The sequence below is a fragment of the Amphibalanus amphitrite genome, unplaced genomic scaffold (assembly GCF_019059575.1).
Source record: "Amphibalanus amphitrite isolate SeventyFive unplaced genomic scaffold, NRLGWU_Aamphi_draft 000382F_arrow, whole genome shotgun sequence".
Taxonomy (NCBI): domain Eukaryota; kingdom Metazoa; phylum Arthropoda; class Thecostraca; order Balanomorpha; family Balanidae; genus Amphibalanus; species Amphibalanus amphitrite.
In genome coordinates, this window is record NW_024881876.1 from 164,632 (window position 1) to 187,264 (window position 22,633).

General features: G+C 47.3%; 1 protein-coding gene across 1 annotated transcript; it reads right to left on the reverse strand.

Annotated features, from left to right (window-relative positions):
• Window positions 1-1,161: 1,161 nt before the first annotated feature.
• LOC122390097 (histone-lysine N-methyltransferase PRDM9-like) lies at window positions 1,162-22,115 on the reverse strand. Its single transcript, XM_043382755.1, has 11 exons — window positions 21,582-22,115; window positions 7,428-7,666; window positions 6,990-7,153; window positions 6,639-6,715; window positions 6,063-6,149; window positions 5,823-5,899; window positions 4,015-4,108; window positions 3,578-3,684; window positions 3,013-3,155; window positions 2,498-2,634; window positions 1,162-2,204 (listed from the first exon to the last, which is right to left on the reverse strand). Exons 1-11 carry the CDS (start codon window positions 21,712-21,714, stop codon window positions 1,507-1,509), a joined length of 1,956 nt encoding a protein of 651 aa, XP_043238690.1. The 5' UTR covers window positions 21,715-22,115; the 3' UTR covers window positions 1,162-1,506.
• Window positions 22,116-22,633: the final 518 nt, after the last annotated feature.

Consider the following 22,633-nt stretch of genomic DNA (forward strand, 5'->3'; position numbering starts at 1 on the left):
CGAGGTTTTAGTGACGTCATGATTTCTGAGTTTTCGACCAAAAACGGCATATGTTCAAAAAATCATATAAAATCACAAATAGACATACAGACATTCCGTTAACTCCATTAGACTGCCAATACCTTAAACGATCAAATGGCTATCTTCGATTATTGATTATTGTTCCGCATTTTCCAAAATCTTGAACTGAACCTTGGCAATTTCTCGTGACTACTTCACGACCATGATACATGCATTTCTTAAATTGAACTTTTTGAGCCAAACATGTACACATATGACAAAATGAATGTCACCATCGTGTTCTACGCCCCAAATTACCCATTAAACATGTGTCACAGGCTGCGAATATCAGTTTTGATTTTCGGGGATATGTGCCTACCCGGTTGACCTGACCTTGACCCTGACCTATGCTTGATTGACCCCTACATGAAGCTGACACTCTTGTAGAACTTATATGATGGATTGTGCTCCGTTTTGACAGAGTTTATGACGAGAGACGCCCATTGCGAAGTCCTGAAGTCCATGCTACTGAAAGCCCGATTTTAGGTGTTTGACCTGACCTTGACCCGACCTGTGACCTCAAAATTCAACTTTAAAGTACTCATCTGAAGCGTTTCGTCGCGTTCTTTCGTCTGCCGCCTCGTGCGTTTCGCTGCGCCTATTGGTTCTCGAGTTATCGGCTGGGGGCGTTTAACGCCCCCCCCCCCCCCCAGCAAACGGTGGGTGGCGAAGTACCTCAGCAACTGCCGGGTTAATTGTTCATTTTTCTGTTCACTCCAATATTGTGAGCTCGGTATAATCACGACCACCACATAGTCTTACTGAACTGTTCCATTTCCTCGTCAGTATAAACCACAGCCCATCGTCAGGACCCGGGTCTCCCGTGATATAACCCGTCTGTGTTGGCGGTATGACCACACACAAACTGCAGTGCCGCGGGCGGTGTGGCGCCGGCATGGTGCACCGAGACAGGTCACCACGAACCTGCCACGAACGGCCGGACGGTAATGCACCGGCACTGTGCACCACGGCCGCTGTCCAGCCGTATAGAGAGACTGTGTAGGATAGCCTGTTTTATCACAGCCAGCGCTGGCTGTGATCTCCGTTCTCCGTTCACATACACCGCTCGGTGTATGTGAACGGAGTTTGAAACAGCCGAGATAGGCCAACACAAAACTGTATTGAACAGATGAAATTATGAAACATCAACATAACGCTCCATGAGACATACCATTGCAAAAAGAGCATCCCATTTATCGATAGGGCCCAGTAATACAATGAATACATCTAATCACAAGGTTCTTCAATAACGTAGCGCAATGTCATCGAGTCGCGCGTGTGCGATTAAATCCAAAATTGATCAAGCGGCATGCACCAACGCCCCTAATCAACGATCACAGCCAACAGTGACATTGTCATAATAAGTTGATCCACCGGCAATAGCATGCCAATATAAAATCACAATAGGCTCGTAACAACCACCCCGCCTTTACAGTTACACACACATCAGCTGGTCACCGAACACCTCTCACTGTGTTTCCTCAGTTCACGGGGCGCCACAAATCCTTTACCACACCGCTCACACCTGTGTCGGTAGTCGTGTGTGTGCCGGTTGGTGACGTGTCTTCTCATGTCCGACTGCTGCGTGAACCGTGCCGGGCAGAAGGAGCACCCGTACGGCCGCTCCCCCGTGTGAGTCCGCATGTGTTCGGTGAGGCGCCGTCGTGTAGCGAACCGGGCCGAGCACACCTGGCACCGGTGCGGCTTCACACCGTTGTGTGACTGCATATGTCTGGTGTAATTAGACAGATGGTTAAACACGGCGCCACACTGCTCACACTGACGCACCTTCTCCCCGGTGTGGATCCGTCTGTGGCTCGTTAGGTGACTGTTCTGTGTGAACGCCTTCCCACAGACGTCACACACGTACGGTCTCTGGCCGGTGTGTGTAAGGCGGTGACGGGTCAGATTACCGAGCTGAGTAAACGTCCTGCCGCACTCGTCACAGCGGTGTGGCCGCTCTCCCGTGTGGGTGAGGCGATGACGACTCAAATCACACACATCGTTCGTCGAGTACTCACACCACTCACACTTGAACCGTCCGTCCCTGCCGATGTGCCCGTGCCATTTCTTCACATGCCTGTCCAGCCGCTCCTGTCCCAGACAGGCGTAGTCGCAGTGCACGCAGCGGACCGTGGAGCCACCTGGCGAATGACGCTGATTACCATATACCAACATACATGGATGTGTGTACTATCAACATGTGACTTCATGTGCTTTTTTTTAAGCTCATAGTTGCGCTTGTCTACTTATCTATTAGATGAGGCGACCAGTAATACAGATGTCGCTCTAGTCAGTCTACCTTTGGGGATGGCAGTCAACCAGTCATGCCTCGCGGAAAAATGACATGTTTCAAGTGTTTTACTGATTGGCCAATTAATACTGAGCATTTTGTAATATATCTATTCTATCGAAAATGCTATATTCGGTCGTTCACCTGACACGAAGGCTGCTGGCGGCGGGGCGGCGGCCGGAGCCTTCCTGAACGTCTGCACGTTGATGTTGAGCTCCCGGGCGTAGGCGTCTCCGTAGTAGACCAGCAGCTCGGAGCCCTTCACAATCGGCTTGTACGTCCTGTGGCCATGACGAAAAAGGTGCAACTATGAGTCAGAAAAATAATGAGCGAGCCCTGAATTCCGAATATTGTGCGCATTGGTCACGCTAACAAATCACGTACCGAATAAAATCACTGCTGCCAAAAAGGGTCACAGTGCAATACAAATTGGCACATCACGAATAACCACAATGGAAAGAGCAGTTATACAGCTCAGCTGTTATTATTACCGTGTAATGTTCCAATAATTCATCAGTTGTTTCTGACTGCAATGACCCAACATCCAATGAACAATGAGGCCGATAACTGTATAGCTGAAAGACAGCTACCGTGAGAAGCAGTGAACACTGAACAAGTTTCTATAGGGCAAGGTCTGCGCTAGACACGTTCACCGTTACCTGTAGTATATCTGGCCCTTGTACTGGAAGGCGATCAGGTTCTGCTCCTGCTCGAAGCGGGCACAGTTGACCAGCCGCAGCCAGTTGCTGGAGCTCGAGTCGCCGGCGTTCACGTAGTGGTGCACGCGCCGACACTTTTTGATCTGCAAAACCGTTAGTGTGCATCAGTCAAAACTCAACGGCCGTTTAGCGTTTAATTACGTACTTACAACACAAGAAGTTAAGAGTCACTAGTCATCGAGGGTGTCAGCATCACAGAGATGTTGAAGACTGTACTGCTTCATCTACGACAGAAATGTCAATCAGACACCAGCTTTTCTAACACCAAACCAGTACATAATACGACTTGGGGATCTGGTGTTTCACTTCGTTCTGTTCATGAACTACACCTAAGCAGTGCACACACAAATCACAAGCACACACAAAGATCTAAACTGGCTAAAAATTGATTTCCTCTCAATTTCCCTGGCTGGTTCCGTTTTGGTGTTTCCCGATAAGCGCGATGGATATTTAGTTTCGAAAATACATCCCACGCAAACCCGCCCCAGACCCGCCGCTCTCTCACCTCCCAGCTGTAGCCCGAGTCGGTGGCCTGGCGTCGGTCGGCGGTGACGATACCCTCGTAGGGTCCGAACCTCAGCCGCGCCGGCAGGTCCTTCTCCGTCCAAATGCCTGTGTGCCGGTGAACGGGGGGGGGGGGGGGGATACAGGTCAGTGACGCCGGTAGTAATTACTGCCCATAGGCTAAACACAGCCTGCCGAGAACAGAATCAGGAGGCACTGGCAATGTATAATATACTTCAGAACGCGATAAGGAATACATCACAGCCGCAGGATATTTAATGTGGACAACAAGAGATGGAGGAACTGTAGGAAACGGCATGACAACACTTTATTGACGCTACAAAAGAACGATTCCTATCAATACAGTCCTAGAAGATCGTGAAACAATAAAGAGGGGATCCATAATCCAGTGATCAGGATAAATAATGAGGATTTTACCGGTGTTGGCTCCGGGGATTTTGGACCGGCCCGGGTTGAGGAACTCGGGACGGGTCTTGATGTCTCTCTCTGGATCGCCAACGTCGAACGGGACCTGTGCAGTGTGCAAGCATATTGCGGTGATCACAATTAGTAGTTAACCCTATTAGTGGCAGGCTCCTGGCTACCCCTATTAGTGGCAGGGGGGGGGCTGTTTACGACCCCCTCCCCTGATATCTCGAGAGTCGAGATCTAACGGGCCGATTTTCAAAATTCAAACGGCATTCGATTTCGCTCAACGTGATCTACATTTCTAAAAAAATAAAAATTAAAAAATGTCAATAGGGGGGTAGAGGGGGGTAAAAACGGGCAAATTGCAGATACATTTTAGACTGTTTATCACGGCCAGGTTTCTGAACCAATCTTAAAGGGACCCTCCCACCTTCAAAAAAGTAAATGAATTGGCATGAAAGTGATGTCGCTCGGTTCAGAAAGAGTAAAAACGAATATCTACCAAATTTCATCGAAAAATATTCACCGGTTTTCAAGATATTAGACTTTTACTTTTGTTTACTTTTTGGGATCTCCGCTGTTCCTATAGCGACTTTATTTGAAAGTGCGGCATTTGTTGCGCGCAAAGCAGCATATACCACCGCGTGCTACAAAACGTTTTAGTCAAACATTTAAAAATCGTTAGATATCTGCGCTGACGTCACACATTCAGAGGGGTATTCCTAGCATTAGCCCCTCTGAATCAAAATGCTGCAATTTTGAAATTCAATATTTCCGATTTAAGGCATTTCTCGATGTTGTGAGTGCCGAAAACGGTAATTGTGAGCCAGGGACCCCATTTTGGCTATCTCAACTCAAATCTAATGTTAAGGTGGGAGGGTCCCTTTAACGCAACTTTTGCCGATTGATAGAGAATGAACCAGGAATTCACATGGATCCTAAAAATATGCATTTTCAAAAATAATAGGCGGATACACATCATTGAGATTGGGGGTACACAAAAAGTATAGTAAATAAGGTTTTTGTTGGTACTGTTTCTAAAAAGGGTGGTAATGGTCTTGTTATGTTACAATTTTCTAATGAGAGAACGACTACAATTGTATTGGTCATGCATAGGCGGTGTCAGGGCACCTATGTTGGGAGGTAAAACATAACCCCCCTTTTTGGACGCCTGGATCCGCCTATTATAGCAAAAAAGTGTCAAAAGAGGGTGCACAATAACTTTGTATATGTTATTACATGATACCTTTCATTCACTGTTCGTAAAACTGGTGCATACAGTTATAATACATCAGCATCGTGATCTTCGCCCAAATGACTCGCTTCACGAATAGGACCCCCCAATTCCCAGTGCTCTGGAGCCGCCCCTGGTAAAGTTATGAACTTGAAATTTTCAGGGAATGTGCCCAATTTAGTTTTAGGAAAAGTCAGAAAATTTCAGCATCGTAGCCTCAGCGGTTTCGGAGATATTCCCGAAAAACCTGAGGGGTGGATGAAAACAACCCCCCCCCCCCTGCCACTAATAGGGTTAAACGCTGATAATTGTTCAATGATTGCGAAAAGAATAACACGGAATACTTTTCAATTTAAATAGTTTAGCGGGCATTGTAGCATGACAAAGGTAGTAACTACCACTCGAACCACTTTTTACGGCGATATGATATAAAATAATGAGCAACTGTAGCTCGAGCTATAGCTTACTTACAAACACATCGCATGATTTATGTGATCGACCGGAGCTCAAAGCTACACAATTAATGCCAACAGACGTACAAACGGAGCGAGGGCAATTAGCGGTCCCCTCCCGAGTTCCGTACCTTGGTGTCGGTTACGACCTCCAGCGGCCCGTGCACAGGACAGTCGCCCTCCCACTCGCGGTCACACTCGTCACAGACTGGAACAACACGAAAAAGAGGTCATCTCTATCTGTCAAAAGACTGAAGACTCGGAAAACAAGAACACGCATTGCGGCCGATACGACCGTATAATACACAGCAGAATATGGAGGCTGACAGGTTGAGTGTAATTTGTTGATGAGACGGTAGCTGGTTACTCACAGATGTAGTCGTCGTCGTCCAGGTCCTCCTCCTCCCGGTAGTTGACCGTGTTCCGGCGTCGTTTGAACACCTCCCGCTCGGGAGGCTCTGTGGAATTTGACATTACATCACGTCATGCCCGAACACTCAATGTAACATACATAGCCACCAGAGCACCAGCTGAACTATTGGCCGTTTTCACGACGGCCATCTGGTACACATTTGGTGCACATCTGGTGCAGATTAGGTGCAGATTTGGTCAAATCAGGTTCAGTGTGTCTCTTAGCAGCTATCAGCTAGGGCTGCACTAATTGCTTATATGCCTGCTTTGTCATATTATCAGAGAGCATCATCGATTAAAACACTGAAATAAATTCACAAAATGAAGATATTTGCTGTAAAAGAAATTAGGTGCAGATTTGGCAGGTGCATTCGCCGGATAGCCCGTCGTGAAAACGGCTATTATCCAGCTGCCTTCGCGTAAAGTACCGGGCAAAACGTTTGGTCTCACGATAAACGCCAAAACCGGTCGTGACTGTAAAATGGTGTCTAGGACATGCTATTCATACCAATGACAATGATGATGACAATCCTTACCTTCTCCCAAGTCCTTGAACTCGGTGATGATGTGGTTCCACAGCAGTTCAGCTTTCGTGTCCACAGCGTGCCGGGCCCTGAAAGTCGCGTCAAACCATACATAGAATGGTCTTGGAGGTTCATTTATTTGGCGATAAAAAGGCTTTTGAATCATGCCTTGCAGAAGGTGTGCGGAAAGTAAATTGGCCCCCAAACAAACAGTAGAAATCCGACCACAAACAATACGCTAAAATGCAAACCTTAAGTGCCAGTCGTTGTAATTACAGCAAAATATCGCTAGTTTTATAGGTATCGCTAGATATAGATAGGTATCTTGAAATTTTCACAATAACACTCGCTGTCGTCACTTACTTGAACTGATCCTCGAGAGTAAAGCCGATGAAATCGTACGGCGGCGACGGTGGCCGGTGCGGAGACCGGTCCGCCTCCTTTGCCGCCTCTTCTGTGGTGACCCGCCGCCGCTCCTCTGACTGGACGTGCTCACCGCACACGGCCGAGGAAGCAGCGGGCGCCGTCTGAAATATAGTGACAGGTGATGATAAGATACTCCAAGAAAGCCAAGCGATGACCCTCCAGCCTCGGGTATATTATTGAACGGGAAATGACTCGATAACTAGCAAGTAGGAGCGTAAATTACTACCCAATTAAATACTACCTAATAATTACTACCATGTCCCACAATTATCACAAGCGTGTAAAATGCTACTGTACCTCTCTGGAGAGCAATGTTAAACGTCCCGTGTTTTGCAGAGAAGACGGCCAACACCACCCCAACAGTTCCCTACCAACCTCAGCCGATGTCACCGTCGCCGTCCTCTTCACCGGCGGCTGGAACTTGCTCTTGGCGGCGCCACGTCGCACGGTGGAACGCGACCGCCGCTGGGCAGGCCGGACGCATCGCGACGGGCTCCAGTCATCGTCGCCGTCATCGGCCGACCTCGCTGGTCGAGGACGCTTCGGTCGGGCCGGCCGGGGCGGCGGCAGCGGCGGCGGGGCGCGCATGAACGATGGCGGCTGGCCCGCGATGCCTGTGTGGGGACCGACACAAGCACTCAGCCGACAATGGAACACTTAACTGCTTCTCCTGTATTTCTGGCGGAGCCGTCAACCACCCTTAAATGGAGGGCTGGGGCCGTGCTCTAACAAAACGACAGCAGTATTCGTGTGTATAGGCGTGGGGGGAATTGCAGGGCTCGCTAACACCTTTACGGCGTGGCGGACATAGTGCCTGCTTTCCTCCCTCATAGCTACGACTGCCGTACCGTTCCAGCGGCAACGCCGATGAACAGTTTGGCTAATCGTACACAAAACGGGGCTTAATGGGCATCAGCTCCTAGGCACGCCTATCTTGGTGGTGTAACTATGCGTAGCCAAACGCCGAATCAGATCACCACGGTGGTCAAATACTAAATAGAGCCGGGAAATCAAACCAAATCCTGTTACACAGCCAGTCCCGGGCCGACACAACAGCAAACTCTCATACCTGAGATCTGCATAAATTAGACGATTATAATCTTACCCTCGCTTTAGATGTTTTCACAGCCGCTGACGCATAGGATCGATTGGCCGCCGGCACCCAAGCTCACTTAAAGCAATTTAACCCTTGCCCGATGGGGGGGGGGGGGTCAAACGGACCCCCTCTCGGTTTTCGCGAACAACTCGCGTAAAAACGACCGATCACGACACAACTTCTAGTACCCTCGCGTTAAACAATTTCACACCTACCCTGACAATTTCATGACCCTGACCCAAATGACCTTTGACCTACTTTCGAGACCATGTTTGGCCGGAATCGCGATTCGGTGTACGTGGGCTGGCATTAGCCGAGCGTTTGCAGTCTTTTCGTGGTTTTAAGCATTCAAACATGTGATATGATGCTGCTCCCATGCATTAGGGTGGGTGTCAAGGTCACCTGAAGGTCAGGTCAGGTCATTGACCTTTGATGACCAAGGTCCACTTTTTCGAGTTTTACATGTTTTTAGGCTAGATTTGGGAGCTGAATTCGAATTCACCCATTTGAACTATATGAAGTACTTTGGTGCCTTCATAATATATTATGAAGCTGTCTGAGGCGGCTGACACCTACTACGAATACCCGGCAGGACCCCTCCTAGTTGAACTGACCTGACCCGACTTGGCCTAAATGCATGAAGACATCATCTGTGATCAAAACAAACATGACATTCGTGATTAGCACCCCGAAAAACCCTTAGCAGCCACACTTTACGACGCTTTAACAGGTCCCGATTTTCCATGCAACTTCGTTAATGTTCAATTCAAATGGTTGCTTAATTCAAATTCAGCTCCTAAAACTAGCTTAGAAACATGTCAAACTGGAAAAAAGAACCGAGGTAATCAAAGATCAGTGACCTGACCTGACCTTCAGGTGACCTTGACACCCACATTAATGCATGTCAGAGCATCATATCACATGTCTGAACGCTTGAAACCACGAAAAGACTGCAAACGCGCGGCTAATGCGAATCGACATCCACCGAATCGCGATTGCAGCCAAACATGGTCTCGAAAAATAGGTCATCGGTCAAAGGTCATTAGGGTGGTCAGCCGGGTCATAACATTTAAAGGGTAAGCGCAAAATTGATTAACGCGAGGGTATTGAAAGTTTCATGGCAATCGGCCGCTTTTTACATGAGTTATCCGCGCAAACCAGGGGGGGGGGAGAGGGTTCGTTCGACCTCCCCCCCCCCCCTATATATGGGCGAGGATAAACTTAGGTTCTCCAAATAGCCGTTCCGTATGGATTACACTTTAAAGCAGCTCCATCCTCCCGCTAGAGATACAAACTACCGAATAATGCACGTTTAATTCATACCATAATTTAATTCATGCTGAATACCGGCAACATGTTTACAGCTTGCTTTTCCGTAATCCTAGCACACCTTTTCCGTGGATTAACCCTCGCCCGTATTGGTGTTTTTCCAGCCGTGAACGTATAACGGGGGGGGGGGGGCCGTTGGACCCTCCTTGCCGTTTCGCCCCTGATCGAGCTAGAGCTTCGCGGTAAAAACGAGCATGTAGTTGACACCCATCCTAACGCATGGGGCCGGGGCAACATCATATCCCATGTTCATGTTTGAACGCTTGAAACCACGAAAAGACTGCAAACGCGCGGCTAATGCGGCGTATGTCGGCCCGACATACGCCAAATCACGATTCCGGCCAAACATGGTCTCGAAAAGTAGGTCACAGGTCAAAGGTCATTTGGGTCAGGGTCATGAAACTTTAAGGGTAGGTGTAAAATTGATTAACGCGAGGGTACTGAAAGTTTCGTCGCGGTCAGCCGCTTTTTACGCGAGTTATTCGCGAAAAATCGAGAGGGGGTCCGTTCGACCCTTGTTCGACCCCTCCCTAAGTACTGATACGGGCGAGGGTTAACGACACCTCTATACTGATACCTTTAAAGATTCCTCGTTGATGGAGCTACACAGTACACATTACTCGGCCAGAAACTGACGGGCTGTTTGCCATTGGTTTTGTTTTGTAGGGTTAAGGTTCGACGAGACATTCATTAACCCTATTAGTGGCAGGGGGGGGGGGGGTTGTTTTTATCCACCCCTCAGGTTTTTCGGGAATAACTCCGAAACCGCTGAAGCTACGATGCTGAAATTTTCTGACTTTTCTTAAAACTAAATTGGGCACATTCCTTGAAAATTTCAAGTTCATAACTTTACCAGGGGCGGCTCCAGAGCACTGGGAATTGGGGAGTCCTATTCGTGAAGCGAGTCATTTGGGCGAAGATCACGATGCTGATGTATTATCACTGTATGCACCAGTTTTACGAACAGTGAATGAAAGGTATCATGTGATAACATACACAAAGTTATTGTGCATCCTCTTTTGACACGTTTTTGCTATAATAGGCGGATCCAGGCGTCCAAAAAGGGGGGTTATGTTTTACCTCCCAACATAGGTGCCCTGACACCGCCTATGCATGACCAATACAATTGTAGTCGTTCTCTCATAAGAAAATTGTAACATAACAAGACCATTACCACCCTTTCCAGAAACAGTACCAACAAAAACCTTATTTACTATACTTTTTGTGTACCCCCAATCTCAATGATCTGTATCCGCCTATGATTTTTGAAAATGCATATTTTTAGGATCCATGTGAATTCCTGGTTCATTCTCTATCGATCGGCAAACGTTGCGTTAAGACTGGTTCAGAAAACTGGCCGTGATAAACAGTCTAAAATGTATCTGCAATTTGCCCGTTTTTACCCCCCTCTACCCCCCTATTGACATTTTCTTAATTTTCATTTTTTTAGAAATGTAGATCACGTTGAGCGAAATCGAATGCCGTTTGAATTTTGAAAATCGGCCCGTTAGATCTCGTGATATCAAGGGGGGTCGTAAACAGCCCCCCCTGCCACTAATAGGGGTAGCCAGGAGCCTGCCACTAATAGGGTTAAGGCTGCGCGTATACAGCATACGCAGCCTTCATTAACCCGGGCCCGGCTGGGGGTCCTGGATTTCCACGCCCTGGGCCTCGTTTCATAAAGTGAGTCCGTAACTTACGCCGGTTTTTGGGCTTGTATTGCAAGTGCATGTGAAGTGATAAATTTATTTCCCCTTTTCCCTTCTGTTCTTGCTTGCAAGATAAATAAACTCAAGATTCAAATTATCGTCATCGCTTCACATGCACTTGCAATTGTTACGCGGCGTTTCCGATTGATGTATTGATATTTCGATGTGATGAGGTGTCGATGCTGATTTTTGTCGTGGTACCGTGATTTTCTTCCTGTTTCCGTTGGTTCTGGTCGTGATGCTCTCAACTAGTCTTCTTTTTTTCTTTGTTCAACATCATCGCCGCCGCGTAACGCCTCTCACGCTCGCCCGTCAGTTTGTCGGCAGATCATTAAGCAGTTTAGATTCCCAAAGCCCAAAATGCATAAAAGCAACAAGCTGTCGTGACTGACTAATTTTGTTAAAGTCTGAATTGTGTCAATTTGCACTCTCATATCTCGGTAAACGTTCAGTGCCTACGCATCATAGGTAAATTAAACCAAACAAAGCGCACCAATAATGCCAGGAAAACTCAAAAGCCCCATTTACTGTTCCGCTACAAGCGCGTTACGGAACTGTGAAGACAGAGGGAGGGAGAGGGAGAGTGAAAGAAGAGAATGAGAGTGAGTGAGTGAGGGAGTGAGAGAGAGAGAGAGAGAGAGAGAGAGAGAGAGAGAGAGAGAGAGAGAGAGAGAGAGAGAGAGAGAGAGAGAGAGAGAGAGAGAGAGAGAGAGGAGAGAGAGAGAGAGAGAGAGAGAGAGAGAGAGAGAGAGAGAGAGAGAGAGAGAGAGAGAGAGAGAGAGAGAGAGAGAGAGAGAGAGAGAGAGAGGAGGCTGTTTAGTTTCGACAACTATCGATTCGGCGTTTATGCCATAAAATGGCTAGCGGACACGCCGAGTGGTCCCGGCCGCACCTGCTCAGTACTACTGTCTTACTTGTAAAACTTGTCGGCCCGGGTGACCTGACGAGACTTTGTTAGACGCGCGGGGAGAACAGGCTAAAAGCAAGTTACCAATTCGTTTCGTTCCGAGCCAAAGTTGTATCAGTCAAGTACGTGGTGGTGACACTTGTTAATTCTGTACTGGGTGGAACGAGACAACAATCACAATAAAATGACGCCTCACCGGTCCTGCGGCGCGCGCGGCTCGGCGCGGCTGTAAAACGATTACCGATTTGGATTGTTACCAAGCGATGAGTGCAGTGGCACCTGCACACTGTCGGTCGGCTGTACTGAGAGCTGTGCTATTCCCTCTGAGATTGAGTATCGATTTCACTGTTCATCGTCATAAACGAGCAGCTGGTGATGCTGTGCGACTGGTGGACACGCCCAGGCAATACAGGCCCACTCAGAGCGGTCCGAACAATATCGATCCGATTATATGGAGTAGTCCAATCAACCTTTTTGGCAAGTGTTTAACGGTCGGGATGGGCAGCTAGCATCATTATCTCTGGGCTTCCGCAACTGGCATTATTGCATGCATGCACCTCTCAATCATTATTCAGGTCATCCTGGAAGCAGCCTGCAGCTGAAATTGACCACAGAGTCAGCCCACTCTGAAGGCAATTAGGAGCTTCCGGAACGAGCTAGTAATAATCACATTCGCACGACAACCGTACTTCGGAAGTGAATTCCAGAAATTAGTAGCCCCCTCCATGCGGCTAATCATGGCACCACCATGTAGCCCCGTTACATGAGATACCCTTTTGTCGTGATTCCTTAGACTCACGGAACTCTAACCACCTCGGGGTACGTCCGGAAAACCACAGCGGACTACTCCCGGAAACCGTAACGGGGTACGTCTGGAATACCACAGCAGACTACACCCGGAAAACCACATCGGGACTGTCCGGAATACCACAGCGGACTTAACCCGGCAACATAACGGGGTACGTCTGGAATACCACAGCAGACTACACCCGGAAAACCACATCGGGACTGTCCGGAATACCACAGCGGACTTAACCCGGCAACATAAGGGCATACGTCTGGAATACCACAGCAGACTTCACCCGGAAAACCACATCGGGACTGTCCGGAATACCACAGCGGACTTAACCCGGCAACATAAGGGCATACGTCTGGAATACCACAGCAGACTTCACCCGGAAAACCACATCGGGACCGTCCGGAATACCACAGCGGACTTCACCCGGATATCCATCAACGGCGTCAGCGTGATGCATCACCCTACATCCTGGTTAGCTAATCAGGCACGCACCCTGCACCGCCGCTTCTCACCAGCGGCAGCACAGGCAATCGAACAACGACGCCTGCCCGTTTCACTGCCGGCTCACGACAGTACGGGCCCCCAAACTGGATCTGACCTTCAGCCAGCCAATGGCACGTCTCCAACCATTCGAAAATGTGTGGAGGCGTGCAAGTGGTATCTCCATGCAACGACCAACACTGCCTTAAGTACAATTGCACTACCTTGATCAGAACAGGGGGGACAGCACTTATTTCTCATTCCCCGACAATTGGAAAAGTGTAATCCAGTCGATTGTGTATACCGTACCAATACGCTTCAGCTCGCTTCCATAGAGAGGTAATTACGGCCACGCATGGCCAGCCGTCGCTGTCTCATTTATGGGGGTAGTAAACCCAGCGCTCACACTGCAGTCGGGAGATCTGGGCTGGTGCTGTAGAAACTTTACAGGAAATAGGCGTCACACACCATTACATGTGTCTTAGAAGTGGACTCGTCGCAGCTCTCACTGGTGCAGGGCATGATGTCGACAATGACAATCAGTAGTAATGATCTACCCCATTTGATATAATGGTAACGACTGGAATATTTTCCTGGTAAGGGCGGCTGGTGTAACGCCAGACCGTATGTCTCTCTTAACCACTACAATTGTTGTCCCGTAAATTAGTCGCTGAATAGAGGAATGGAGCCAACTGACAATGATTGTTTATCTTATTGACTTGGTCCCAAAATCGTTCGGTTATCTGCTGCACTAACAATTTACATAAATTATAACGATGCGGCGTCCCCTACCAAATGGCTGACGCTAAATAGGCGAACCGGCGCGCCTGGAATTCTGTTGAGTTTGGCGGAGTGATATTGACGTATAGTTTACCAAATGTGCCAGACGCACTGAATGTCAATTAGGTGAATAGTCCTTAAGCAAGTATAGGACATTACTAAATGATAATGATACGGCGTCCCCGAAACTAAGCGGCTGCGACTAATCGGGTGAACTGGAACTGGAACGAATCTGGAGATTACTGAATTAGGCAAAGTTATATTGACGTAGTTAACCAAATTTACCAGTCACACTGAATGACAATAAGAGGGTTCTTCAACAAGAACAACTGAACAGGTTGACAATAGAATAAATTGACTTCTACGTAATGCCCCTTTGGCATCAATTTCACTGCTGAGAGCCACTGTACCGAAATGTAGCATTCATCACAAAATTAAAGCGGGCGTCGCTTTACGTTTTAAGGGGAAGTTAACTAGTAATAAAACTAGACACTATATCTGTTCCTGATCATGCGTTTTCCATGCCTGGGTTTCATCTAGAAAACGTGCCTTTACCGAGAATTATAGTAAGGTTGGAACCCAACGTACTCCGCACTTAACCATGCCGCATTATATGAAATAGAATGCAAAACGTTCAGCCGCAAAACATTGAATGCGTGAAAACTGAAAGGTGTTTCATTTTGGACCTCCTTGAGCTGTAATTGATGAATAAGCGAACTGAGACCTACTAGCAAGTAACAACTATCCGGATAATTGCGAATGCATACAGGAAAGCTACCGTCAAATGGCATGCTGAGCTCTGAAGATTTTTTTTTTTAACAAGATGTTGATTACGGAAATTATCTGGTATTGTCAGTTGACGTCATCCAAGCGTTAGTATGAGCTAATGACCGCAGGTTAATAGCAAAGTAATAAGAGGACAACCCCCAGATCCTCAACGCTCAAATCGACCCACTCCCCTTGATATTTGACCAAGATATATCATTTGTTGGCCTTGCTACCCAATTATAGACCACAATTTCCGAACCCCGTTCTACTCTACTCATCTACCCGACCTCGTCAACCCATCGCTTCGATCATTCCCCTTCCGTTATAACCCCTCATTCACCATCATAGTCTAGTTTCGTCAGTGGGTTATATTGTATGTTGCGTGCTAATTTCAAGAGGAGGGAGTAGGGGTGGCAGTGGGAGCGCGACATATTTGGCTGGTACGACCATCAAACCCTTGGGTATACGCAAACACACACACACTCACAAACACACGAAAATCGACTTCGCAAAGGGAACAAAACGCTAGCGGCTTCGAAATGAATGCTTGCAACGGCAAGAATAGCGCGCAAAATAATGCTGAAGGCGGAAATTCGCAAGCAGGTGAACATTTACCGAGATATTTGGATCAATTGACATATTCAGATTTTATGTTAGTGCGCCAAAAATAAAGCATTCAATAGGCCGGAGAAATCTAAGGCCGCCGAATGACCGGCGACGCGCTGCTGGACTTACATGATAGCAGTTCGTCGGTTTCAGCACTGGACTGGCACCCACGCTGACAAATCGGTAACCGCGTCGCACCGCATCGGCCGAAGCGGGTGTTCACAGGCAGAGTCACACAGAGCGAGTGTCTCAACGTCCGGGACAAATGTCCCGGACCGGATGGTCCTGCGACCCACACGGCACCAACAGTAGAGTCCGGTGACGAGGTTCGAGTGCCCAACCAGAGAGTGTGTGTAAGTGTCTTGACGTCCGGGACGAATGTCCCGGACCGAATGGTCCGGCGACCCACGCGGTGTACCGCCACCAGTAGAGTCCAGTGACGAGTGTCCGACTGAGAGACAGAGTGTGTGCGCGCTCGTGTCGCCGCTGCTTTTATATGGAGCAGCGAAGCGCATCGAGAATCGATCGGTCCACATGGCTCGGAGATAGGACAGTGTGTTACATGAAACTCGGTTCGAAAGAAAGTACGGCGTGTCACATCAGAAACAACCTTGGAAAAATTCCGTCCTCGGAATTTCGAAAAAAATGTGATAACATCGATTTCGGTTCAAAAGAAAGTTCGGCGTGTCACATCAGAAACAACCTTGGAAAAATTCCGTCCTCGGAATTTCGAAAAAAAGGTGATAACATCGATATCGAAAGAAAGTACGGAGTGTCACATCCTCGGAATTTCGAAAAAAAGGTGATAACATCGATATCGAAAGAAAGTACGGAGTGTCACATCAGAAACAACCTTGGAAAAATTCCGTCCTCGGAATTTCGTAAAAAATGTGATAACATCGATTTCGGTTCAAAAGAAAGTACGGCGTGTCACACAATACAAGACCAAAAACCGGCGTAAGTTACGGACTCGCTTTATGAAACGAGGCCCTGCTGGGGGGGGGGGGGGTTGAACACCCCCCTCTAACTCTGCTCCTGGGCCACGTAGCGATACGCGAAAAGCGGCGTTCGAAAGAGCGCCAAAGATAATGACGAGATCACCTCGGTCACTTTTTTGGTCAGGTCAAATGTCAGGTCACCAGAGGTCATTGAAGGCAAAATTTCGCCGATTTTCAGGTCGAATGTCGACAATTTCCAGGAAGCCAACGCATAACTCGGGAACCAATAGAGCTAAAGCGCCGCAGAAAAGCGCATTCGATAGCCCTATTAACCCGCGAGTTGCTGGGGGGGGGGGGGGCGTTAAACGCCCCCACTTTTTTCGCCGGGCCATAGCATAATAACTATTAACTAATAACTCGCGTAAAAAGCGGCCGATCGCGACGAAACTTTCAGTACCCTCGCGTTAATCAATTTTACACCTACCCTGAAAATTTCATGACCCTGACCCCAATGACCTTTGACCTGTGACCTACTTTTCAAGACCATGTTTGGCCGGATCCCGATTCGGCGTATGTCGGCTCGCATTAGCCGCGCGCTTGCAGTCTTTTCGTGGTTTCAAGCGTTCAAACATGTGATATGATGTTGCCCCCATGCATAAGGGTGGGTGTCAAGGTCACCTGAAGGTTAGGTCAGGTCATTGACCTTCGATGACCTCGGTTCACTTATTCGAGTTTTACATGTTTCTAGGCCAGTTTTTGGAGCTGAATTCGAATTTAGCAGCCATATGAACATTTACGAAGTAGTTTTGGTGCCTTCGTAACATGTTACGAGGCTGTCAGAGGCGGTTGACACCTACTAGGAATACCCGGCAGGACCCCTACTGGTTGACCTGACCTGACCTGACCCGACCTGGACTAAATGCATGAAGACATCATCTGTGATCAAAACTAACATGATATTCGTGATCAGCACCCCGAAGAACCCCATAGCAGCCACACTTTACGACATTCTAACAGGTCCCGATTTTCCCGACTTTTGGGTCATTGACCTGACCTGCAAGGTCAACCAATGACCTAAGACCTTAAAATTAGGTATCATCGGCTTCCTCTCGTCACGGGCAGCACGCTCGTTTTTTCCGCGAAGCTCTAGCTCAATCAGGGGCGAAACGGTAAGGGGGGGGGGTCCGTTCCCCCCCTTATGGCCCTTTCACACGTAGCAACTTTTCAGTCGCCGGCGACAGCAGCAGTCGCCGGCGACCGCCAGCGACCGCCAGCCAACGATCGTGTGTGACGTAGGTATGACGTAAGCAAGTCGGTGGCGATCGCCGGGCCACGGCCGGGCAATCGCCAGCAACTGGTGACGTCAGATCCGCGTCACAGGCCAGTCGCCGGCGACTCTTCTCGAGCAGCGGACGCCGCCATGACAGTTTTGTCCTTGGTGAGTGGTTTAGGTGATTTGTGATGCATTTTTGGTTGGTGTGGCTACCTTAAATTTGTTGCACAGTAGCATAGGGATTATTATCTTGTAGTTTGCCTGTCGTGAAGCTGTTGTGACTTGAATTTAAGCTTGATTCGACAATATTGGAGGGTTTATGTCATTTGTGGCGCACTTGCCCATGATCACCCATGATTTTTATTTGTGATAAATATGTATTTTTTTCATCAAAATTGAATATTTTAATGACATTGAAATTGACACTAGTTTCATAAGGTAATGAAAACTTGCTTGTTGTGTCACAAGAACATGGTTTACATTCAGTATCAGTGCCCGGCTTGAGGACAAAGTGCCTACCCATCAGTCAGCTATTTGCCTACGTATTCGTGCGCCACAAGGAAATATTTGATAGCAACAAAATATTATATTGCTGCTCATTAATTAGCATGATCAAAATCAAACAGGTAGCTTTGCAATTTTGTTATTGTTTCTGCTGGGGTTTTCCTTGGTACCATGGATAAACAACCCAGGCCAAACTTAATCCGCATTGGGTTCACATGTGTGTGCGTGCTCACATGGCAAATGATAATCCATGGCTTATTAGTACATAAATAATTGCATTATGCAACAGTAGGTGGTAGGTATGTCATGTATTTTGGCAAGGTATTAGGTGGTATGTATTTTGGGCCTGGAGCTGTTTCCTATTCATTGCAGCAATGCTGCCGTCATGGCTTATGTGTACCATGCGCACACAAGCTCCACCAATGTAAAAATGTCGTTTTCACACAAAACTCATAATTGGAGGAAGGTAGAGCAGACCAAGAATAAGCGGGCATTTGCTGCAGTGTGGAAAAAGTCACTAGAGGCTTGATACTTTTTTACATGCAGCAGCCTGGAGATGTCCACAGAGGCATGCCTGAGGATGTCCACAGAGGTGGATCCAGGCAATAGTTTTTACAATCTTCTCCCCTTGTGCCCGCTGTGTGTTGTGCTGACTGCTTGTCCCCCTTCTGGTGGTGCCTAGACTTGCCTCTGCATATCTCCCCAGGCTGCTGCATAATGTCTAAAAAAAAAAACCCTCAAGCCTCTAGTGACTTTAATCACTCCAGTCTCTACAGCATATGCCCACTCATGCTACAGCTGCCTTAATAATACCAAAATTAGTAACAATGGTCTCATAACCATATTCAGTAGGAAATGAATTACCTAGAAAATTATATTAAAAAATACACTTGCTTTCAAAAAGAATGAGCACTGCTAAAATGCTATTATTTCAAATAATGCTAGGTTTCTGAACCACAAATTCCAATTCTGTGTCACTGAATACTGATTGCCAATTGTACAAGACAAAAAGCATCAACAATGCTACATCAAGGATAATGATGCTAAGATAGTTCTCATTTTAGCCTGAAGTGTAAAAACCAAACCTAACCTGATTTGGGTATTTGGGTAAACCAAGCCTAACCTGATTTGGGTATTTGGGTAGTTTTTATGATGCTAAGCAATAGCCTATTCCAGGCTTCCTAATTTGCAGAGCTTTTGGTTAAAAAATGATTTTTAAAAATGTATTTGAAGTATGTTCTGACATGTCCGCCCTCTGTGCCTGGCAGACAAGTCACAGCGTTACCTGATGAGTCAAGAGGTTCTGTACCTGATGTACCTGATCAAGAGTACCTGATGATTCTGCAACACCACCTGATGGCCAACTCGACGGCATTGCTGACCCGAAAAGGAGTCTAGCAGCTGAATGTTCAACTTCTGCCACTGCACTGTTGACTCTGCCTAGAGACAGCATCTGCACCACGGCCCACAGACGATCTTCCGTGGGACGGTGTGCTGCGCACCAGTCACCACACTGACGGCGTTCACCTGTGTGCTGCACAACTTTCTGTGAGGTCAGGAGATCGACACTGACGGCCCCGGACGGTGTGCTCTGATTGCGCCGAGTGTGCTCCCTCGTGTCCGGGCCTTGATGCCAATACCGCACGCGAGGCGGCGCGCGTCCGCCAAGCCCTCACATACTGCGTCCAAGGTGCAGGTGGTGTTCGGTGACAGTGTGCAGCTTCTGCCGGCCCCGTGGACGGCACCGCATGTGACCATGGCATGTGCATTCGATTTTCTGACATAAGTGCAGTGAATTCATTTGTCATTTTGCTTCTGAATGGTGTCGCCGCTCGGTAGGGTCGATTCTGCCAGAGTAAAGAGGTCGCCACGATCGGCGGCGGTGGGCGGTGCGGCAAGCCGGAGCAAGGCACTCAGCAATCAGCTGCCGGGAGGTGGCGGCGGCGGCGGCGGCTGACGACTCGGGCCTCGAAAATCCTGTCGTGTGCGTTGCTGGCTATTATGCGTTGTTGGTGTGCGCTGTTTTGCAAGGCCTTTGGAGCGGCATGTCGAGTTTTGGACGAAGGAGCCTTGGTGTTTTGTTGGTCTATTTTCGAAAAAAAACGGTCATGAAGAGTGAGCTGTGTCCAGGCTGATTTTAAGATTTCTGTCACAGTATTGTCACCTTTGACCTAGGCTTGTGTCTTCTTGGGTATCGGCATATTGTGCCACCGTCTTTGCCCCGTGTCCGCGCGTGCTGCATTTTTATGTATGGTGTCATATACTGTCACCTCGCCATGTTTAGTGATATCCACTGTGTGGAAAAATGCATTTTGTTATAAGGGGGGGGGGGGTACACTTGTGTTCCCCAATCCAGCGCTTTAGATAATACAGCATCTGTTTTTGACATAATGAAAGCCTGTGTTTTATGTGGGTGGTGGGCTTCGCCGTTCCTCAGGTCCGTTTCTGGCATTTGAATTTCTGCTACATTTCTAGAATGCCTTTTTTTCTGTTTTTCATATACAAAGCACGGTTCAAATGTGTGACCACAAATCACTGTGATTGTCCCATGCTTACCACCAACCATTCCTTCAATGCTAATGTCGTTACAGCGAAGTTATTCATTTATTGAGAACAGGGTTGTAGTTGAATAAACAAGACAGGTGAGCAAAATCTGCAGCACTCGTAGTCTTGGCTGATGCGTTAGGAAAAATGGAGGAACTGCAAGTACACATCACTTTTCAGTTTTATGCTTGAGTGCATTGAATTCCAATGTAGAAGAATCGCAGTTTGATTGTATTTTCATTGATATTATGTATTGTTTCAATAATACTCGTAGATCTAATAAATATTATTCCAATATTACCTAGACGGTAGTTATCATCCTGCAAAACATGTCCAAATATTTAGTACCTTGAATAATGCAGTAAAATAAGCTGCGCCGCTGCATGTATCAGCAGCGCAATATCTGGTGCCAACTCAAGGTCAAGCGGGTCACGTGACAGCTGAGCGGCGGCTGGCTAGTACAGTCGCCGGCGACTTCAAAATGTTGGAAAAATTGAACTTTCTCGGCAACGCCGACAACTCTTCAATGATTGGCTGACACGACTGCTACGTCACACCCCGGCGACTGGTCAGCTGATATCGACAACTGCGGAGTTGCCGGCGACTGACCCCGGTCGCTGGCGATCGCCGGCGACTGACCCCGGTCGCTGGCGATCGCCGGCGACAGTTGCCGTCGCCGGCGACCGGAAAAGTTGCTACGTGTGAAAGGGCCATTATACGTTCGCGGCTGGAAAAACACCAATACGGGCGAGGGTTAAACATATAAAAACGTAAAAAATGGGTAGCTCTGACTCACCGAGTTCAGATAACTTGTCATAGTTGGACTTCATGTTACAATAAACTTGCTTCTCGAGATCACTTAGGGCTTCCCAGGCGTCCTCGGCAAAAAACTGTCGTATGTGTCTAAACTTCCCATCTTCGACTTCCATCTTACGATATAATCAACGGTCGCAGCAGCAAGCAAGGGCAAAAACAACACAATCGCGATATTATAGGAGCTTAAATATCAATCTGTTGCTTTCCAATATAGATCCAAGCGATCTAATTTAATTATACCCTATGTTTCAAAAGCCTTGGCTTTTGAAACTTGGCTTCCTGCCCAAAGCCATATATTTCCATTTCCTGCCACTTCCTGCTTCTTGTTTGTTGCTGTTTACATTCCAATTCATCTTCTGCTTGGGACCGGAAAATACATTCAAGGTTTCATAGAAATAAATCAAATATTTATTGAGGCAAGATTCCCTTTCTCTTCCATTAAGTTACTATTTTCTTTATTATCCTGTAATTTTGTCAAGATGATGTAGTAAAATTTAAAATAAGGATGAAAAAATTCACCAGGAATATCACAAGAAAGATTGTAAATTTACCATGAATAAAGTTATCAAAAAGTTTTACGACAAAATTGCACATGCTATTACAACTTTTGCAATTTCTAAAAGGGCATATGTACTTTATTATAGTTTTCCCTTATTGAATGGCTGCTTATTGACTTGAAGTATGCATCAAATGGCATCAAATCATAAAAGAAACCTTGCAAAGTCTTTAATGACGTCATTTATGTTTGACAAATTCAATGTGCATTTTAAGCAAATTTCACGCTAGGTTGATGCCAAGTTGATGATATCAGCATATTTACCTCTGGACAACGAGTTGCGTTGGAGAGGCCGGAAATAGTGGCGATTTCAGGACCGCAATAATGGACCGTCATTGGAATGATTCTTTTTTTAAACGTGCACGGTTTTTAGCCGAAATTTAGTTCTTACTACAAAATATTTTGTGATTGGATTTTGGCCGAGAATGAATACCATCAGGGCTTATTTTTTACTGTCATTGTATTTTGTCCAGAAG

What these genes read in the sequence shown, in the direction of transcription:
- LOC122390097 (XM_043382755.1), bottom strand. Translation starts at nt 21,714, where the DNA reads ATGGAAGTCGAAGATGGGAAGTTTAGACACATACGACAGTTTTTTGCC. An exon ending in GTTCAAGGACTTGGGAGAAG is followed by an intron (nt 6,150 to 6,638) that starts GTAAGGATTGTC and finishes CAAATTCCACAG; the next exon opens with AGCCTCCCGAGCGGGAGGTG. An exon ending in ACTCGGGCTACAGCTGGGAG is followed by an intron (nt 3,156 to 3,577) that starts GTGAGAGAGCGG and finishes ACGGTTTTGCAG; the next exon opens with ATCAAAAAGTGTCGGCGCGT.